General features: G+C 37.4%; 1 protein-coding gene across 3 annotated transcripts in view; it reads right to left on the bottom strand.

Moving 5' to 3' along the window:
- Window positions 1-1245: 1245 nt before the first annotated feature.
- Window positions 1246-15160, bottom strand: part of VEGFC (vascular endothelial growth factor C) — a 104754-nt gene continuing 90839 nt past the window's right edge. For all 3 annotated transcript variants that reach the window (XM_035004290.1, XM_035004292.1, XM_035004291.1), the window contains exons 5-7: window positions 5804-5910; window positions 4956-5289; window positions 1246-1753 (exon numbers count right to left, since the gene is read on the bottom strand). In XM_035004290.1, coding sequence (XP_034860181.1) covers window positions 1639-1753; window positions 4956-5289; window positions 5804-5910 — 556 coding nt within the window. In that variant the 3' untranslated portion in view covers window positions 1246-1638. The remainder of the gene's footprint in view (window positions 1754-4955; window positions 5290-5803; window positions 5911-15160) is intronic.

The following is a 15160-nucleotide window of genomic DNA, read 5'->3' as shown; positions in this document are numbered from 1 at the left end:
GAATGAGAGACAGAGAGCACGAGAGGGAAGAGGGTCAGAGGGAGAAGCAGACCCCCCGCTGAGCAGGGAGCCCGATGCGGGACTCGATCCTGGGACTCCAGGATCATGACCTGAGCCGGAGACAGTTGCTTAACCAACTGAGCCACCCAGGCGCCCCAAGGAGAGAATTTCAGAAGATCATTTTTTTCCCCAAACATGAAAAACCTGACTTTATAAACTGGATGCTTAAGTTGTGCAGAGCACAAAACTGCACTTCTCTAAACATTACGTGTAACATTATTTTAAAAGGCAATACTGAAAACACTCAGGGCATGTGTAAGGCACCAGTCTTTTTAAATATTTTTAAAGAAAACTATCTTATGGTAAAACACAGATACTAATATTTTGAGTAGTCGCCTATACCATGTAAAAAATGTTTTTGTTAAATTTGCAAGCTTTAAGAAGCTCATCTTTTTATAGCTCTCTAGACTTTTCTTCTCCTTTCAGGACTCCCTGTTTTTGTGTATTGTTGTAGCTGTGTCTTTGTATGTCTTGCTAGTGGTTATGTATTATTCTTTGCCAGTACCTATAACATACCAAAAAATAATCCTGTCAAGAAGCAAACCACTCATATGGTTGTATTTACGTAGGCAAAACATTTGTTCCCAGAGGAAAGTATCTTAGCTTGATGCCCCTTTAAACATGAGAGAAGCACTTCAATTGTTACTGAAATGTTTCCTTTTTAACATAGAAGAGCAATTAAACATGATTTCCAGTTTATTTTATACATGCCAGACAGGAACATTTCAGCTCACAAAAAGTATTTTAGCTGGTCAGAAGGAGTTAAATATCTGGGCAAGATTCTTTTTGAGTAAAATATTTTAAAGCCATTTTAATACATACTGAGAGATATGAAATCAAGTGAAGAGTCTGAATGATCCCAGTGCACTGAATAATTTCACATGGACATGCTAAGCAGATGAATTTATAAGCTATGTTCCATATTGATTCCCTTGGTTATAAATTCAAAAGTGTCATGTGCTAACACATTTATAATCGTTACATATATTAAGAGATGAATTTCAATAAAATGTAATAGCGACTGTTGTCCCTCTGGAACTTTCTCTTCTAGGGTCACACTTTTTCATAATAGTCAAAATCTGACAGCTGGTTGGAGGAAAGGAGGAAGGGCAGGTGGAGATGAATGTTTTCATATCATCAAGTTTTGCTTATAGTGGAAGATAGTAATGGACTGAACTTAACCAGTTTATAATACAATTTTCATTTTATTTTAAACATATTTTGCATGATATAAAAATATTGATCACAGTGAGCTTTACCAATTGTTATTGCTATAAAAATGAATGCAGAAACAATATTTTTAGTGGAAATAAATTATATAGTCATTATTTTTTTTTTTTAATCACAAGAGAAAAACCTCAGCTGTCTGGTCATTGGCAGAAAAACCAGTCATTAAAAGAGGTCTTTTGCAGATGAGCTCCAGTCCATTTCTGTAAAGTTATCCACACAGGTCAGCAAACGCTGACTTCTGTCTTGCTCTCCATGGTCCCACAAAGGTCTCTCTGTTCACAGACAGTTCTAATGTGGCAACACAGTTTCCCAAGATAGAAAACTGACAAACTGGAAAATAGTACAGTCTTAGTTCATATGCGGTCTTTTCCAGTATGAAGGGACACAACGACATACTTCTTCACTAAATATAAGTCCTTGGTCACAATGCTTCGGTCGATTTGTACACGGTCTTCTGTAACAACTAGGAAAACAAAGAGGAACACATTTTTGTTAAAGGCCAAAGCAATGAATTCAGTATGCTACAAACACAGTTGTTTTTCTAAATTTAAAACAAGAACAAAGTTACTCATTTTATCATAAAATTATTCTTAGGTTTATGTCTTACTGAAATTTGTGCTGAAAATTACAAAATTTAGGAGGAATGGAAAAGCCTAAAAGCAGTCTTGCTGATAGAACAGATGGGAGAGTGAGAAGATATGAGCGTTGGTTCTTTTGAAGGGCTCTCCGCTTCGCGGAGGAAAGAAACATACAACAGAAACTGTGGAAGTGAGTGTGTAAGGTCTTGCTGATGGGGTGTGAGCATAGAAGTATGGCAGAGTTCACAAGAGTCTGGGACTTGTATGGAAGCCCGACTTGGAAGTGATTAAATGAAGTCATGTTGGCAGGACTGTGGTCCTCAGTGGGGAGACCCACCCTCACCCCGTCTCTCTGCTGGGCAGACAGCCGGCTGAGCCATGGTGGCCCTCTCTTCCTCTCCACCTGGGCTCCAAGTGACAAGAAGGTGGCCTGGGGGGGGGGGAAGGGGCGAGGGACAGGTGCTTGCTATGGGCACCCCTCTCTTCCTGTCCTAGACTTCCAGTTTCCAGCAGTGGTGAAAGGACAGATGATCAAACAGCCCTGTTGCTCCAGCAAATGGGAGCTACCTTTGAAGAAGCTGTGGGAGTGTGAGAAAGTCCAGTGCGAGAAAGGGGTGTAGGTCCAGGGAATAATGCAAGATGACCTGGCAGGGAAATCAAAAGCACACTACAGAGAAACTGCAAATGTGAGTCTGAAGTTTCATTTCTTGTGCTCTAGCAGAAAAAAAAGAGTATCTAGTTAAAATGTTACTATTTTTTTTTTTTACTTCTAAGTACAGATGCATTATTATAAGACTTCTGGTATTCCTTTACTAAAAAGATGCAATTATACGCAAACAATGAATCATGGAACACTACATCAAAAACTAATGATGTAATGTATGGTGATTAACATAACATAAAAAAAATAAAAATAAAATAAGAATAAAAAGATGCAATTCTCAATAATCAATGAAAGTTTCTGATTTTCAAAGGCAGTGGACAATAAATACATACTCTGCCCCCCTCTTTTGGAATAAATATTAAGAGAAAATGAGTGTACATATTTTCAAAATATTATCTTTTTTTTGCTTCAATATATATGTAAACCTGGAAGTATATCCTTAGAAAAATGAACACAGGAAGAGTTTCAATAAATAGAAGATAGAACTCTTTTCTCTTAAGTTAATATAAGAATTCTGTAGAAAAAATATGATGGCTGGTTAGTCTTATGTAAACATAAAATCAGGCTTTCCAAATACACTATGTTCACTCAGAAGGGTTCAATATACAAAATGGTTTCATAATCTTCAATAAGATTTAGTATCTATATAGTATTCTGCATTTTTGAAATATCCTTCTGGTAGAGTAGGGATATGCAAATAAAATTGGAATATAGTGATTGCTCAAAATATTCTAAAAAGGAAACAAAAGGATCCCTGTAAGGTACTCTAAAGCAATAATGGAAGAAAAAATGTCATCCATGAGGTACCTAGATTCACTGAAGTTCCCTTATGCAGCAGCTAAAATGTTAGTGTGGATGGGTCATCAGAAATAGGAATTAAAATGGGAGCACAAAACTTGTGAGGAGGGGCGCCTGGGTGGCTCAGTCGTTAAGCGTCTGCCTTCGGCTCAGGTCATGATCCCAGGGTCCTGGGATCGAGCCCCGCATCGGGCTCCCTGCTCCGCGGGAAGCCTGCTTCTCCCTCTCCCATTCCCCCTGCTTGTGTTCCCTCTCTCGCTCTCTCTCTCTCTGTCAAATAAATAAAATCTTTAAAAAAAAAACACAACTTGTGAAGATTAAAAGATGGACATTTTATTTGCTGGGGAAAGTTAATGAACATTAATGCAGATACGAAATTGTAAATAAATGAAATTTAAGTCTTAAGTCATGTGAGTGATCATCTTTTGCATGGGCATGATCACCATCTCTAAAGACTGAGTTTGGAAGAAGAGGACCCAGTGGAGGTGATGAAACGCAGATGGTCTCAAAACCAAAAGAGCAGCCAGGGAAGGAAAATGTTACGTTGTTATGTCAGCCAAAGCAAAGAGGGGAATTCAAGAAAAGGTACAGAAAAGACACGTTACACGAAGACCAACTTGTCCACTGGCTTTGGCTGTGGAGTCTGCTGAGACCTTGAATAGCACTTTAACATGGCACTCTCGGGTTACAGAGAGTTCAACCAACCTGGGTTACAGTTGGTTGAATAAATGAGAGATGAAAGAGGTGAACTCAAGTGCTAAATGCCTAGGTCTTGGAGAAACCTTGAAGAGGACGTAGCTTCATTGCTAAAGTGTGCTCAGCATCATGGTAAGATGCTAATAAAATAGAAGTTTGGGAACTCTCATTAATTGAGGGGAAAGAAAAGTAGTTGAAGACGTCAAACATATGGGAGAGAGAAGGCCTATGTCTGGTGGAGCCGTGTTGAAGGAAATGCCAAAAGCACAGAGCTGGCTAAAATAGACCACCTTACCATCAGATTAAAGAGGACGTAGTTCCAGGATTAACGCTGGAAGAGTTTGAGTCCAATAGTCTCATTTTGTTCTTCTTGGTGAAGAAGGGGGCAGAATCAATGTTTAAGGAATGAGTGTTGAGTAATCTTTAACAATATAATTTATCTCTCTAATTCCAGGAAATACTTAAATATTTTTCTAGATATAATTCTACATTTAGTGGCACTATGCTATCCTTTGTAAATTTTGCATAAAATTTTCTGCACTTGGAACAGTTGTCCTACATTATGATGGCATCATAATTTTTGGTGGGGCCAGGTCTGCCATGTTTGGATGTTCTGGAAATCCTCCTCACATGACTGTCCTGTGCATCTGTCTCCCAGCCCATGTTGAAGGATCACTGCCTCAGACTCAGCCTCGGGGATGAGCAGTAGGAGTGCATTCTGAGGTTGGATCTGGTTTTGCTTCCCAGGGCTCTTATCTTGCTTTTTTCAGGAGTAAACACAGTCTCAAGGAAAGCTTAGCATCGGTTAGAAAATAACAGAATTCGTCTTCCAGAACTGACTGGTCTCATTCTAAAAAGCCACTGCCATTTTGGTTAAGGAAACAATCTCCAGTTAAGAGAAAGGAATACACTTCACGAAGATTTCTTACCTGCATGTTTGATGTTGAAATTTCTTTCCTTTTAAGAGACATTTCTGTGAATTTTCTGTACATTCACAGGCACATTTTCCAGGGTTTAGGGGTTGATTTCTTGGGCAGGTTCTTTTGCATATGCACTGGCATGTGGTTTCATCAAATTCTCTGTTGGCCCCACATGAGTTGGGTAAAAGTTTGTTTTTACAGACACACTGGCATGAGTTTCTGTCTAGTTCTTTGTGGGTCCCACAGCTGGAAGGCCGGAGCCCCCCTTTGCAGACACACTGACACGTTTCTTCATCGAGCTCCTTGTTGGGTCCACAGATGTCATGGAATCCATCTGCAGAGTCTAGACACACACAGTCAGACATTGTTACTATACCTTCCTTAGTTCTGGGTATGGTGTGAAACCATTAAAATCATTTAAAAGTGTCTCTTTATGTTTTTCATTAAAGGGTCATGCACAAACATGGGTATGTTCCTTTACCAGGAAGTTCAAAACAATACCAATGTCAAGTAGAAAAGGTCCTGTTTGGTAGTCACTTATTCCAGAGAATGAGGATCTGAATATTGTACATGTGATCTTAATATTAAAATATTTGTTAATCAAAACAGAGATGCTTGGCATTTTGTCTTTAAAATATCATTCTGCGGGCGCCTGGGTGGCTCAGTCGTTAAGCGTCTGCCTTCGGCTCAGGTCATGATCCCGGGATCCCGGGATCGAGTCCCACATCGGGCTCCCTGCTTGGCGGGAAGCCTGCTTCTCCCTCTCCCACTCCCCCTGCTTGTGTTCCTGCTCTTGCTGTCTCTCTCTGTCAAATAAATAAAATCTTTAAAAAAAAAATTTAAAATATTCTGCTTACCATCTCCAGAATTTGAGGAAAAAATAAAATCTTGCTGAGCCAGGCATCTGCAGAGGTGATTATTCCAGATGTAATTTGTGGGGCAAGTCTTGTTTGCAGCTTGGCACCTTTGGGAGAGACAGACGAGTTAATAGTCTAACTGGTACCCAGAAGGGATCATTGCTTTTCTTAGCTCCGTATTACAAAACCAATGCATGTTTGTGAAAAAGCTTTAAAATGATATAAGAATATATGAAATGAAATGTGAAAGTTCCCTCTCAAAGTATCCCCCTCACCCACATATGCGGCCAAATTCTAACCCCAGAGGTGACCACTTAGTGAGTTGATGTGGTCTTCTATCACTCCAGACTTTGATCTTGTTAAGGCAAATACAGTTATTTGTGTAATCACATGGTGGTTTAGTTTGTGTAAAAAAGGGGATAAGCCTCTTATATTACTCAAAAATTTCCTTCTTCCACTAAACAATATATTGTGGATATCTTCATAGGTCATTTCAAAATGTTCTGCTTGTTAGTGGCTACATAGCAGTCCATAAAATGCATGAGTACATTAATCTCCTATTGGTCACTACTGAAATGGTTTCCAATTTGTGGCCTTTTCAAACAGTTCTACAGGAAACATTTTTATACATTTACCTTTCCTGACTTACTTCTGAACCAGAGATACCTATAACTATAAAGGGTCTATTAACCCAAAATTTCCACTCTACACTCCACCAGAAGGTCATTGAAGACCATGCTTGTTGTTGTTATTGCTGTTGTTCTAGTTTTCCCTCCCTCCCTCCTCTTATATTCTCATTATCTGTTTTAGTAAAAATTTGAACATATGGGTTTCGGTCAAGTACATCAAGTGCCCCTTTGCTCCAGGTGTCCGATGGCTGGCTAACTGGGACTCCTTCATATTGGCGCCTACATGAAATGAGCCCTTTAGTTGTGAAGCTTCTCTGTCCTCTGGGATGACCAGATGTCACAAGCTCATCTTGTCCATTGTCTCCTCCACACCTAGAATCAGCCATTCTTTCAAGGAGCCCTCATTCTGTCTGTTGGGAAATGGCATTTGGGATTAGGTTTGTTCAGTGCCATCAGGTTACATTACTACTCGACCTTTCCAGGGCACAAAGCTAGAAAACTCAGGTATATCCCACAGAATGTCTCTTTTAGTTAACGTTTACCCATTAGAAGGATTCTGGGCTCTTAATATCTTTACAGAATATATATAAAACTCTCACTACCTTATTTTTCAACTGAGGTTGGTACAGGGGAAATAACTGTATCTTTCACACTCAATATCGTGAACAGTATGTGAGGGAAGAGTGTTGAGTTACATTCCAGACTGGTAGAACATAACAATCATGTATAGACATCTTAACAAGTGCACCGACTATAAACAAATAGGTCACGTGCTTTGCATGTTGCTGAGAAAAGTTTCAGAGTCCTATTGTATGATGATGCAATGATATGCCTTTCTTTAAAAGAAATGATGTCTCATGTAGCACCCCAGGAAGGACTTTTGGAAGTGTAAGCACATCTACTGTTGGTAACCATTTTTTCCTTGACAACCACCTCTGAGGATTTATGGAATCTCTCCTGCCCAGCAGTCTCTACAGCAGCTCCAAGACCCAGAGAATCTCTACTTGTCCCATTCAGTGGGAGAGTTTGCCCAGAACACCCTCCTACACCTCTCCACACCACCGTGAAGGGCAATGACTGTCTTACCCTTACCCTTCCTCCCTTGTAACGTTCTTCGAGGGTCATGTCTCCAGCCTGATGAAGACCATCTATTATGGAAAGTTTTCTTGAATTTATTTTTCATTTTTAACAAGTTTTTGAATGCTGTGTGTTATTTGCTGTCCCATATCATAAGCTAATAATTTCTCACTCAGCATGCAAGTAATAACAAGTAGCCATGTGTCAATAACCATAATAATAGTTGGATGATCAAGGAAACAGTGTTTGAGCATTTTAGACCCTATCAAGATAGTATGTTACTTTTCTAGAGGTATTATCTTTAAGATCTTTGTAGGAAATTAGTTTAATTCTTCCCATTTAAGACAGTAAAAATTTGTTTGCAATGTATATTTTTCAAAATAGGTGACTGATTCTTAAGTAAGAGATACCTATACATAGTTTTAGGAGAAAAAACCAGTCATAGTACTATTTCCAAATATAATTTAACATTACTGGTTTTAAATTTACTTCTTGACTTCATACTAATAACTTCCACTAAAATTTTTGTTCCCAACAATCTTGACATTTGCTTAAGTACATATTATATATGTGTATGTATAATAATAAAATATTTGCCCTACCCTGCATATACCATATGCCTTTCTCTTTATAATTTTATTTTTTGAAAATTTATGTGATTTCAGCTAAAATTACGAGAAAATATATATTCAGAGGAGTTAATTCTGATCCATGTCCTCAGCATGCTGATCCTTTTTGCAGTGTTTGGTTTGTGTTTTCAGTGTTTCTTTTTGTAAATAAAGAAAATATGTATGTATGTATATATTTTTCCCATTCTGTTATCCAGAAGATAGCCTCCCTTACATGCTCTTCTAGACCTTGCTTTTCCAGTTAGCTTTATGCATTGGGGAACATTATACCTTCCTAATAATTTTATGTATTCCTAAGAGCAAGTCTTTACTTACCACGTATTTTGGTCATTATTGTTTTATTGGTTAATCATAAATGTACATTGTTTCACAAAAAATTCAGGCAGTACTTATCAATTCTCCAAAACAGTATCATTGCTTTTTTTTCATTTACCTGCTATCCGAAGCTTTAGTCCCTTCCATCAAATAAGATGTTATGTTTAGTTATATGATCGTAATGCAATAAATCCTAGCTGAATGAAACTCAGACCACTCTTCCATAAATGAAGGTAAATAAGTTTTGCCTGTGTTGCCTCAAGGTTGACATACACATGATTTAAGTGACACACACCCATGTTGGTATCAGGAGGGTACAGGGCTATGGTGGCTGCAGTAGAAGGGCATGATCATTTTGCCAATATGAGATTTATACCGCTATTACCTAAGCCAGTGTTCTTCCAGTTGTTAATTGTAATCCATCAGTGGATCATGAAATCCATTATAAGGGTTAGGAAATGCATTTTAAAGTCAAAGAATGACATGTAATAAAATAAAATATTACCAGAATGCACGTGATAAAGATTGCTTTCTGCAACTATACTTCAGTTCTCTACATGCATATATTTTTGTTATATATACACATCTAAATATGCTTGTACACGCCCTCACACATACAACCTCCCCCCTCCCACATGTGGTGTATGTGTATGTGTGTATATGGTAGCAATGTCCAGTGTATTCGTTTTTTAGTTACAGTCGTTAATGTTGATAAAATATCTAAGCTATTTATTTTTATGGAAAAAAGTGTCAAGAATGATCTCAATCACTAGCCTAAGTGAGACTGGTCCATACAGAGGTCTTCAACTGCAGGAGAACGTGCTAATGTCTCTGTGCTGAAGTGAAAGTTGGTCTACAAAATTGTTCACCCTAAAGGGGTAGGAAAATAAAGCATTTCCTATTTCTCATGTAGTGAGGGAAAAGAAAGAGTTTTGTAATATTTCACATCCTTAAAAATATAAACTCAAAAATATGGACTGTGTGTAGAAACAGATGAAGGAATGCATTTCTGAAAATGTCCTACAAAACAACAAGGTATCTAGTGCCTAGTTTTACAGCATTCAGTAATTCCCTAGAATCTGGCTACACCAGCCTTTTTGGTTTTGCACATTCACAGTGAATAAAAATATGGCCTTCTGAATAACAATTTCAATTGTTATACCTGAAGTGTTTTTGCCAACATAAACTTTACATTACAGACTAATTATGCTTTGCTCAAGGTGAACTAAATATTTTAATTTCTAAGATTCTTAAAACTTAATTTAAATTTCTAGAAAAATTTCACTTTAGAAGCTTTGCCAAAATTAAAAAACTACTACTTATCAATGTTAACATATTTTAATGTTGAAATTTGAAATCTTGCTAGATACCATTTAATTAAAAATACATATATTTGCATAGGATGCATTTTCATAATTACTAAATGAGGTTCCCTACTCCAAAAGTGAATGGCAAGTTCTTAGCATTTAAAGCTTCTCATGTGAAAAAAAGACCCATTTCCAAAATCGTATCTTAGAATGAAAGAAAATGTTTTTAACGTGGATAGAAGTTAGCATAATTTACTTATCTCCTACATATCTTCATCTCCAAAGCATTTTTATCCTATTGAAATTTTTCAATTCTGGATATTAATGTGTGTAAAAACCTATTAAAACTTTTAAAGAAAGTATTTTTGTATACTGTATTTATAAAACTTTGATCCAAAGATGTATTTTGTCCGCAAAGCCCATGATTATGCAATTATTTGTAAAGTAGATGTTGAGAAACACATGTAAATAAAGTTTCCTACTTTCCTTTTCCCCCTACCACAAACACAACCACAATCCTGTTTATAATACTTATGAAGGAAAAAGATGCTTTTCTAAGAATTATCTCATTACCTCACTCAACTGGTTAGGTAACTGTTGCTAGTTAAAACCAGAAGACAAAAATTTAAGGGTATATGGTTCAAGAACAATGGATTTAATGATTAAAATTATTATCTTGCCTTTATCTCTCTTTTGAAATCTTGGAAGACTAGTATGTTCTGTGTGATAAAATCCTACATATTGGGTAATAGTTGCTAGCTTTTGTGCTCTGGAAACAACAGTAGGCTGTTTTGTGCATACCACTGTTTGGGTTCTTTCATGATCTCTACATTTTGGCACTAGAGTTTCTATATACTTCGAAATTCCCTGACTCCCCAAATCCATATTTAAGGAATGCAGACACACTCCCACCTTTTGTTTGGCATTGGTGAGAACTGAGCTGAATGTAATATATTTTGTAATATATTTCTCAGTGAAAAAAAAAAACCTGCATCTGGATTTATTTAAACTACTTTTGATCCACTTTACTAAATATCTCTTAAAATATTTCACAGACTGTTCAAAATGAATGTCAATATTAACTGAATACAAATTCAGCTCGTAGCACTCAATGACTATTTTAAAAAGCAAATTCTTTCTGTGGACATGAACTGTGCTATTAATCAAATACTCTCATTGGCATCTCTTTTCATAAGGTGTCTTCACAACAACCTGATTAAAATTCTGCTGATCATGCTGTACCTACAGTACACAGTCTTGTTCCTCAAATAGCTATCCTGCCTTAAGTCTTAAATGTGGAATGTGATCCGTGATATTAGTTTGAAGGCATGTACTGTGAGCTCTCATACATCCCTTCTAAGCGTCTTTATATCATTCAATGATCTATCCAGTAAGATGATCTATATTCCATTAAGAAAACATATACAGGGTGGGGTGGAGGGGACTCTGACCGTGTTAATAATTTTGATAAATATCCAAATACAGTTTTGATTCCCTAAATGCCAACTGTTAATGTCATCTGATCTTCACCCAGTGTGACTAACAATCACTCAAACCTGTAATTATATTTTGAAAGAATATCCATCCAGACCCTCTGACCCAAGAGAGTTGTCAGAAGAGCAGCTAGAAGGGCAACACTTTTCTTTCATTATTAGAACCACAGAGCCCTGGGTAAAATACTTCACCGGTTTTATTCCCGAAGACTTTGAATTGTGTTCATCTTGAGTTCTTCATGTATGACCCTTGAATACACTTGACTATCTAATGCAAGGTGTTAGTGAAATCTGGGGAAGGAGGGTTAAGAGGCATATGGCAATTCTTTGTACTTTTTGCTCAATTTTTTTTATAAGCTTAAAACTGCTTTAAAAAGGTCTACCAAAAATATTTAGAAAATGACTGATAGATTTGGTCTAATGTAGACATTTCTTAAAAATAATCATCAATGCATTTTAGTTGAACTTGACATTGAGTTGACAAACTCTTTGATCTAATAGTTCCCGCCTCTGGGTAACACTGCACTCACAACCTCAGTGCAGAGGATATACTGATGGAATATTCTCAGCCATAGACCTTTTGCTATAATTTCTACCAGTCAGTCAGCAAGTCATAGGAATGCTGAACTTCCAACTGTTATCTTTCAGAAGGCAGAAACCAAACGGTCCAAAGGCACATATACTGGACAGCCCAGTTAGCTTCCTTTTTGAAAAAAATACATTCCAGGGTCTCGAGACTCTTACTTGAGTTCCATGGGTGAATCAATTCATATCAATAGGTGCTCATTTGAAGGTGTTGGACAATATTTAGATAATAATGAGCTTTGTAAAAAAAAATGAACAGAAATGTGAATTAAGATTTCAAAAATAACTGCATATTATCATGAGGGTTTTAAAACTATAAAGAGGATATTTTCAGGGCAGAATACAGATGCATGTTTTAAAATACTGGAAAAGCAGTTTCTGATCAATTGGTGTAAGACTATGTCCCAGTTTAATTGGCAGATGTGTTACCTCTGCATTTCTGCTCTCATGCAGTTTATTAAGTGTATCATGCTATTCTATCTCTATTTTTGGTGAAGCAAAAATGCATGATCTTGAAATTGAAAGGAAAGAAAAAATTAAAATGAGAAAAAAACCCTCACAGAAATTCATGCTTCTAAGCATTAAGACTGAGGATCTGTTATAGATTAACAAAGACACTGAGCACTCAAGTTCTACTTCAAAGGTTGCCAGGGCTATAAATCTACTGTGTTGCTTGGAGAAGAGATGACTTCTCACACGAATGAAATTTTCCTTAATAAGCCCGAATAACTCTAACTTCTTAGAAGCAAGTATATTTTAGTTGGTGTCTAAGTAAGCAATGTTGACATTTTTGTAAAAGAAATGAAAACCAGTTAACAAATAAAAACAAATGAGCCTTCAGGCTAGGTTTTCCATTTTCTCATCTTTTTTCACCCCTTCTTTTCCTCTCTCACCACACCAGGACTCTCCCCGAAAGACTGATATAACCTCTTTATCAGGTTGAAATCATCCATATTTTCTATTTTTAGTACTTATTAAAAAAAAAAATTCAAGGTACCCTGGCTCTGCTGAGCATGGTCTTGTCATTCCTGTACCAAAAAACTCCCCATGCTACTCCAGTACCTCTATAGAAAAGGTGAAACTCTTCAGGCTGGTACCCAAAGCTTCCAAAGCACAGCCTTAGCATTGCTTTTTAAATTTAATCTCCTCTGGTCTTTACCAATTAACACCCAAGTAAATTATTCTGGTCTATTCATCGTCCCCAGAATGTGCTATTTCCTTTAGGAACCCTATGGGACATTGTCAATGAGAACCAACTGACCAATAAATTCACCCCTGGGTAAAATTCACTTCAGGTCACTTGGCTTTCAAATGTGACATCTCTCTCCTTTGATTTTACTCTCTTCCTAATAGGTAGCATAGTGTCTTCCCTATAGTAGGTATCATAGAATAAGCATGAACATTCATTCATTCATTCATTCATTCATACAATGGAATACCATACAGGTATTTAATGAACAAACCAGGCCTATAGACCTCAAAATGATTACATGTCTAACACACAACATCGAGAGAAAAAATTAATGTCACCATTTTAACGTAAATATTTTAAACAAAGCTGTACTATATATTCTTTTGTCATATGTTAATACATCCATATGCGATAAAAATGGAAGAGCATGAATGAGAAAACAATTTCCAGGCAGTGGTTACCTCTGGGAACGGAGGATGCAGAATGGTGACTGGGGCTTTGGGTTGTATCTTAAGCGAATATGACAAAATATTTGTTGAATTTCAAGTCAGGGTGGAGGAATATATCGTTTTGTGGTGTTTTTTCTTGTCCTTTAGTATATGTTTGAAGATTTTTTTTTGAAAGCAGTTAAAAATACTGCTTTCCCCAGACTAAAGACTAAAGACTGCATCCCCAGAAGAATGGATTGGCTCCAAATTTAGTCTGAATCTCTGGTTTGCTCCTCTCAAGTTGTGTGATGTTGGGGAAAACGACTTAATCCCTCTGATTTGGTTTCTCATATATAATTGAGAATTTCACCTTGAGAATTCACCGTTTTTCCCTCTGCCTCTTTCTCAAGGGCGTTGTGCAACGTAGGTTATCAATAAATATACACGTTATCTCCATTTTATGTCCTTCAGATAAGGGAGTCAGTCCTAGTCATTCTTGAGCTTGATCTGATACTTGCTCATCTCACCACTTCTTTCCTTGAACTCTTGTTGGTTTTTGCAATCTCCTCTGGATTTTGTAATAAACCATTTTTAGTCTTAATTTTTCTGACTGTTCTTAGTTTCCTGCACATTGTTTCTCCCAGTTTCTTAAATAGTGATAATCCCCACGGTGTCACCTGCTGCTTCTCTTTTTACGGTCTATATTTTCCTTGGTTGGGTTCATCTCTTCCATTGCTCGACCAGCTTCATGCTGGTAGCTACCAAAGAAGCGTGCCCATCTGAGCACCCTCCCAACTGCAGATCCCACTGCCTACCAAACATGTCACTTTGATTTCTTACAGATACCACAGACACCAGTATGCATATCCAAACCAAATTCTCCTTTTCCAATCCAGTCTTCCTGTGAACACGTGTCCGGTCTTTGTATCATCCTTGTGCTTTCATCCTCAACTTTTGCTTCTGTGTTCTCCCACACATGCACCTCCCAAGTGGTGGGCTTTCTGAAAAACGTCTTTCCACCTCTTTTCTCTCCATCCCCGTTTCCATCACTGTGGGTCCCACCCTTGTTATTTCTGTATCAGATTATTTCAGAAGCTGCTTCAGTATTTCCACCTCCTGTTTTGCTCCTCTAACCCACCAAATACACTGCCTTCAGGATGTTCTTTCTATAATATGCAGTGTAAATATCACAGGTCCTACATGTATCTTCTAATGGTTCTTGAGAGACTTGAAGAAAAAATCCATTTTTGGCATGGCAGATGCAATTCTGTGTACTTCTGCAGACCCAGGCAGGTCCTCTCCGTCTCCTGCTTAATGGTAGGCATGCATCCTGCATACATACTTCCTCTGCCACACTAACTCCAGTCCCTTGTTCACGTGTCTGACTCACTTATGGGATTTCTCTACAGGAGCAATCCTGTCTACTGTTCTCCACAGCCTAGGATAATAGCAGTGCCATGTAGACACACGGTAACTGTTTGATGAATGACTCAATAAAGCAGAGCATTGTATTTTATGTACTTACTATACTAGACATACTTGTGTTTGTACTCTGGCACATGAGCTGTTTTAGTTAAGAAATCATATCACCCATTGTTTTAATATCCCACATCTCCTAGGATGATGTGACACACATGTCAGACACAACATAAATATCTCATGAATGAATGAATACTACTTCTGTCAACTAACAAAATCTAGG

This window comes from Mirounga leonina, unplaced genomic scaffold, assembly GCF_011800145.1.
Source record: "Mirounga leonina isolate KUSES-001 unplaced genomic scaffold, KU_Mleo_1.0 Mir_128, whole genome shotgun sequence".
Taxonomy (NCBI): domain Eukaryota; kingdom Metazoa; phylum Chordata; class Mammalia; order Carnivora; family Phocidae; genus Mirounga; species Mirounga leonina.
The sequence above is the reverse complement of the archived record's forward strand: the minus strand, read 5'-3'. Positions and strand labels throughout refer to the sequence as shown.